Here is a 5,921-nt window from a genome sequence, read left to right on the forward strand (position 1 = left end):
CGGCAGACATGGGAGATTTAAAGAGACTGAACAATAGAACTAACTATTACTTACACAATTAGTAATAGTCGTGTAACCAACTAGTTAAGTGAATAACTAGTTGGTTATGCTCAGTTTAAGTGTGTCACGTGTCTAACATGTCCCTCTCTGTCCTGTGATTGGCCTGGCTCCGCCTACCCTCGCTGTGGTAACCAGCTGGCGAGGCTTCGTTGTCGGGTTTAGATCGCCGGGTGTAGCTAGAGCTCCGCCTCCTATCCCTGGCCCCGCCTCCCTTCTTCAGAGACGGGTGCTGCTCAGAGTTTGTCGCGTGGCCTTAGCAATGAGAAGACAATGGCAAGTCAAACACAGCCAAGCAAAAGAAGCTGCGTGGAGCGTGACTGGATGAACCCTGCTTATGACATGGTGAGACAACATGAAGCAGTGAAAACCATGCTGTTAAAGGGACAGTTCAGATGATTTAAAGTGCAGTAGCTAGAGGTTTGTGTCAGTTTGTAAACCACTCACTCTCACACACTGCTGCCTCCTGTGGTCACTTTGTGTCACTGAGGTCAATCTGAACGTTGGATTTCAAACACTGTTTGAGTGTGTGAGTGGTTTACAAACTTCGGTTTGACAGTGAGATAAAGACGTGATCATGTGACACAGATATCAGAATCCTAAATTTTCTGTAAACCTGTTTTTCCTCGTTCGACCACACTTCAAAAACTTGAACTATCCCTTTAACAGTGTGATCAGACTCACCTATGGCCTCCAGGCTGCAGAGCGAGGCGTGCAGCGGGGGGTGCAGCGGTCCGTCTGGGTGCCCGGTGCAGACGGCGGTTCCCTGGGAGTCAGACGAGCAGCGAGCGGCCAGCGACTCATGGTGAGAGAGCGAGGACTGTCGGCATGAGGAGCTCTCCACGGACGAGTCGGTGCGAGTGTCGCTGGAGATTGACGGCTCACGGCCTGGCCAAGGGGGAGGAGCCAGGTGAGTGTGGTGAATGTACACACACACACACACAGTAGACTGTAACGTCTGTGCTGATACAATGATGATACACAACAGACGACTCATGTACACCTGAGCCAGTACTTCAGCCTCGCCTGTCGCAGTACTAATACTATGACTACTACAACTACTACAACAACTACTACTACTACTACTACTACTAACTCGGGTTTAGTTACCTGAGTGTTTGTTGTTGTGCTACTACTAGGACTCCTAGTTGTGTTGTAGTTACCCGAGTCTTCACTGTCATAACAGGCCTTGTTGATGTGGTGGAGGTGGAGGGGGGGGGGCAGGTCCTGCACTGACACTGGTGTCCCCTGGGGGTCAGCATAGAGCAGCAGCAGAGGCTGGTAATGTCCTTTAATGCAGCGAGACACCACGTCCTTCCATTTGGGACCAATCTGAGGACAGAGGAGGACGATGACAACGACAAAAACACCGTCACCATCATCACCACCATCATCATAATCACCATCATCACCACACATGGGAATTCCCACCCTGCTGAGGTCCTTGAACGCACCGTTGATGCTGCTCGGAGCGCCTGCTGAACGATCTCTGTGGTGTGTGCGTCCATGAAGCCGTGAGTTGCGATGTTTTGCTTGTGTGTTGCATTTTGTTAGTGTTTGTCAATGGGTCTGTTGATGACCTGGCAGTTGTTTTTTTCTATCTTGTTTGTGGTGTGATGACTAATTAGTCACTAATGAATGACATGGAGCTAGCTGCTAACTAGCAACAATCAGAGAAGTCCGCGTTGCTGTATTGTTAATCCCTGTTTATGTGTTGATAACTGATTAGTTCAATTCAATTTTATTTGTATAGCGCAAAATCATAACATACATTATCTCAAGGCACTGTACATAGACAACATCATTTAGTTGTACTCTCTTTTCTAATAAGTCAGTATTGTGTCGTGCTTGTATTGTATCCTGAATCAAACCTGGATCAAACCTGAATCAAACCCAGATCCTCAATCCTGAATCAAACCCTGGATCAAACCCTGAATCAAACCCAGATAAAACCTAAACCTGGATCAATCCTGAATCAAACCTGGATCAAACCTGAATCAAACCCAGATAAAACCAGGATCAATCCTGAATCAAACCTGGATCAATCCTGGATAAATCCTGGATCAAACCTGGATCAAACCTGAATCAAACCTGAATCAAACCCAGATAAAACCTGGATCACAGCTGCAGTTTAGTTTAGTTAAACATGTAAAGACTTGAGTCAAACACGAACTACATTCAGAAAATAACTTTAAACAAAACTAATGAGTGAGGATGAATTAACACGTTCACCTGAAAAGCAGCAGATCGAAGGAAACTGTTCCTTGCCCTCTGTCCTCCAAATCCTCGTCTCTAATCCATGTCCACACGGCTCTGCCCCTCTCTAAAGGAACATTCCCACAAACTGCTGACCGTCCACTGTGTGTGTGTGTGTGTGTGTGTGTGTGTTCTAACCACACCCTTTTCTCTGCTTCTGTCCAGCTGGACAATTTAACAATAGAGGGATATCCTTGTTTTCATAACCACTGAGGACAGTGCGTGTGTGTGACACAGAGACAGACACAAGAGAGAGAGAGGGACAGACAGACACAAGAGAGAGAGACAGACAGATGTTGGACTTGTCTGTGGTGACGACGTCCCTTGCTTGGATTTTGTGAGTCAGAAGTTAAAGTTCAAATGTCAGTGAATCAAAAACACATGATGTAAATGATTGTGTGGATTCCTTTATAAAAAAAAAAAAAAAAAAGGTTTTTATGTCTTTGAATATTTATTGTGTTTATTTTTATTTGAAAGCACTTTGTGATTTTATATCTGTGAAAATAAACTTTACTCACTAATCCTGCACAGGCGCTCGCAGACATGACAGTGAAATGATAATGATCTTTAATTGTTGCTGACAGATTAAATATTTAACAGATTACATGTTCACAGATTGAATGTTTGACAGATTAAATGACGGATTACATTTTTGACAGATTAAATGTGTGACATATTAAACGGATTAAATGTTCACAGAATAAATGTTTGACAGATTAAATGACAGGTTAAATGTTTGACGGATTAAATTACAGATTAAGTGTTTGACAGGTTAAATGTTTGACGGATTAAATGACAGATTAAATGTGTGACAGGTTAAATGTGTGACAGGTTAAATGACAGATTGAATGTGTGACAGGTTAAATGACAGATTAAATGTGTGACAGATTGAATGTGTGACAGATTAAATGAGAGTTTTACCTCTTTGACGTGAGCGTCGTCAAAATACATCCATCGTCGGATCTTTGTCTGGAAGAAGAAGGTGGAGTAATGTTTGCCGTAGTAACACACCATGCCCACCAGGTAGAGCTCTGACTGACGGGCCTTCTCCTCAGTCACCCTGTAAAACAGCTGCACACAGGAAACAGGTCAGTGTCTTCTATATCAGGACATTTCCTGTGGTTCTTGTTGTTCTTACGTCTCCCAGGTGGAGGCAGGTTCCCAGGGTGTGGATGACATCCTCAGCCAGGTCAGAGTGATCTGAATCCCACACCAGGCCGATGGTGATGATCTCTGGACTGTTGAGGAGCACGCGAGCCATTCTGAGCTGCTGACCACACTGACTCTGAGGAGCAACAGTGACCTTCACACTGACATTCAAACCACAACACACAACAAAGCAGAGAACCAGAGAATCTTACAGGACAGTTCCGCAGATCTCCCATACTGGCGTTTCTCAGCAGCTCCCCAAACATGCTGGGAGTCGCCTTCTCCCTCGACTCCAACATCTTCACTGCCTGGTTACTGAGGAGGAGGAGGAAGAGAGGAGGAGAAGTAATGTTGTAGTGTAAACAGACACAAGAGGCACACACACATCCTCTGGTGTATCAGTGTTTTGTAGACTTACCACAGAGAGGTGGTGGAGATGTAGTGAACCATCTGAATGAAGGGCAGAGGATCTGAGGAAGCTCCACAGCTGCTGCACACACACTGACACACACACACACACACAGTGGTCAGGGGCGAGGTCAGAGGTCAGGGACGCACTGACACTGATGCACTGTCAAACTGAGAGTGTGAAGGAAACACAGCAAGAAAAGTAGTAAAACATTTTCTAACTCAAACATCACACATGCAGGAGGAGGAGGAGCCACAGACAAAACCACAATAGCGCTCTCACCTGTTCAAAGAGCGTCATGGCAAACTTCTGGTGGGAGATGCAGTGTCGGGCCGTGCAGATGTCTTCACTGCTCTCGTCTGAAATGTGGAAGTGAATCCTCATCAAGATGTTCTCCTGCAAGTGAAGAGGGAAGTGAAGAGAGAAGTGGGAAATGAATAAGGACATGAAGAAGGAAGTGAAGAGGGAAGTGGGAAGTGAAGAATAAATTAGAAGTAGAAATAAGAAGTGAAAAGTAGAAAAAGAAGTGAAAAGAAAGAAGTAGAGGAAATAGATAAGGAAGTGAAAAGAAAGAGAGTGAAGAGAGTAGAAGAAAAGTGTGAAGTGAAGAGGAAGTGAAAAAGAAAGAGAGAGTGAAAGAGAGTGAAAGAAGAGGAAGTGGGAAGTAAGGAAGGAAGTGAAAGAAGAGAGGAAATACTTGAGAGAAGTGGGAAATGAACCAGGGCGTGAAGGAAGTGAAGAAGAGAGGAGGAAGTGGAAGTGAGAGGAAGTGAAGAAGTAAGTGGGAAGTGAAGAGGTAGAAAGAAGGAAGTGGAAGTAGGAAGGAAGTGAGGGAAGTGAAGAGAAGGAAGTGGGAAGAGGTGTGAAGTGAAAGGGGAAGTGAAGAAGTTGGAAGTGAAGAGGAAGTGAAGAGAGGAAGCGAAGAAAGAAGTGGGAAGTGAAGAGGAAGTGAAGAAAGAAGTGAGAGGGGAAGTGGGGAAGTGGCCGAGGAAGTGAAGAAGAGGTGTGAAGTAGCCGAGGAAGGAAAGAAGGAGGTAAAGTGAAGAGAAGGAAGTGGGGAAGTGAAGAGGGAAGTGAAAAAGGAAGTGAAAGAGGAAGTGAAGAAGGAAGTGAAAGAAGAGGGAAGTGGCGAGGGGAAGTGAAGAAGAAGGAAGTGAAGAGGAAGTGAAGAGGGAAGTGAAAGAGAGAGCAGTGAAGTGAAGAGGGAAATGTGAGGGGAAGTGAAGAAGGAAGTGAAGAAGAGGGATGTGGCAGAGGGAAGTGAAGAGGGAAGTAAAAAAGGAAGTGAAGAGGGAAGTAAGGAAGGAAGTGAAGGTCAAAACTCAAGGGGTAGTTCTGGTGTGTGTGTGTGTGTGTCACAGCACGGGTGTGTGTGTGTGTGTGTGTGTGTGTCTCTGTGTCAGAGTGTGTGTGTGTGTGTCACATTGTGTGTGTCACAGTGTGTGTGTGTGTGTCTCTTACAAAGCACTCAGCAGCGTCGTCCATGATGCCGAGCTGAAACCTCTGCTTGTCCTGGAAGGTTTTGGCGAGTGCTCTGCGGAGAGCGTCAGACGGTAAGACCTTCTCACTGCTGTACTGAAACTGAGCAAAGATGCTCTGGACACACCACCAGAAGGTCAGAAAAGAGTAAAGTGGTCCAGGATCAGATTGACACAGTTCAGTGTGATTCTCACCTTCAGTGCACAGAAGATGCACGAGTCGTCCATGCACCTGTGAGTCGTCAGCTGACGGAAACTGCGCCGAAAGATGTCGAGGTGCCACAGGACCTGAGACCACGTCACAGAACATCAAAGAGAATCAGGCTGTCAATCACAGAGCTGTCAATCACAGAGCTGTCAATCACAGAGCAGACTAATGGTGCATTTCCACCGGCTCAACTCACCACCCCACGGTACAGTTTGAGTAGCATTTCCACTAGCATAGACTGGTACCAGGTACTGGTTTTAGTACCTGCTCCGGCGAGGATCCAAAAGTGTGTTGAGTCGGTACAGTAACTATGTGATGATTGATCAGACTGTCATCACAGGAATCACAGTGTGTCACAGTATGT

At 45.7% G+C, this 5,921-nt stretch overlaps 1 protein-coding gene across 4 annotated transcripts in view; it reads right to left on the bottom strand.

Annotated features, from left to right (window-relative positions):
- Positions 1 to 5,682, bottom strand: part of LOC122762829 (inactive ubiquitin carboxyl-terminal hydrolase 54-like) — a 15,130-nt gene extending 9,448 nt beyond the window's left edge. The window contains exons 1-10 of one of the 4 annotated variants that reach the window (XM_044018015.1): positions 5,545 to 5,682; positions 5,333 to 5,467; positions 4,154 to 4,267; positions 3,881 to 3,963; positions 3,675 to 3,777; positions 3,452 to 3,598; positions 3,235 to 3,384; positions 1,221 to 1,389; positions 742 to 945; positions 178 to 312 (exon numbers count right to left, since the gene is read on the bottom strand). In XM_044018015.1, the coding sequence (XP_043873950.1) occupies positions 178 to 312; positions 742 to 945; positions 1,221 to 1,389; positions 3,235 to 3,384; positions 3,452 to 3,598; positions 3,675 to 3,777; positions 3,881 to 3,963; positions 4,154 to 4,267; positions 5,333 to 5,467; positions 5,545 to 5,577 (1,273 nt within the window). In that variant the 5' untranslated portion in view covers positions 5,578 to 5,682. The remainder of the gene's footprint in view (positions 1 to 177; positions 313 to 741; positions 946 to 1,220; positions 1,390 to 3,234; positions 3,385 to 3,451; positions 3,599 to 3,674; positions 3,778 to 3,880; positions 3,964 to 4,153; positions 4,268 to 5,332; positions 5,468 to 5,544) is intronic. The other 3 variants (XM_044018016.1, XM_044018018.1, XM_044018017.1) reach the window with 3 other exon arrangements.
- Positions 5,683 to 5,921: the final 239 nt, after the last annotated feature.

This window comes from Solea senegalensis, unplaced genomic scaffold (genome assembly GCF_019176455.1).
Source record: "Solea senegalensis isolate Sse05_10M unplaced genomic scaffold, IFAPA_SoseM_1 scf7180000016114, whole genome shotgun sequence".
NCBI classification, from domain to species: domain Eukaryota; kingdom Metazoa; phylum Chordata; class Actinopteri; order Pleuronectiformes; family Soleidae; genus Solea; species Solea senegalensis.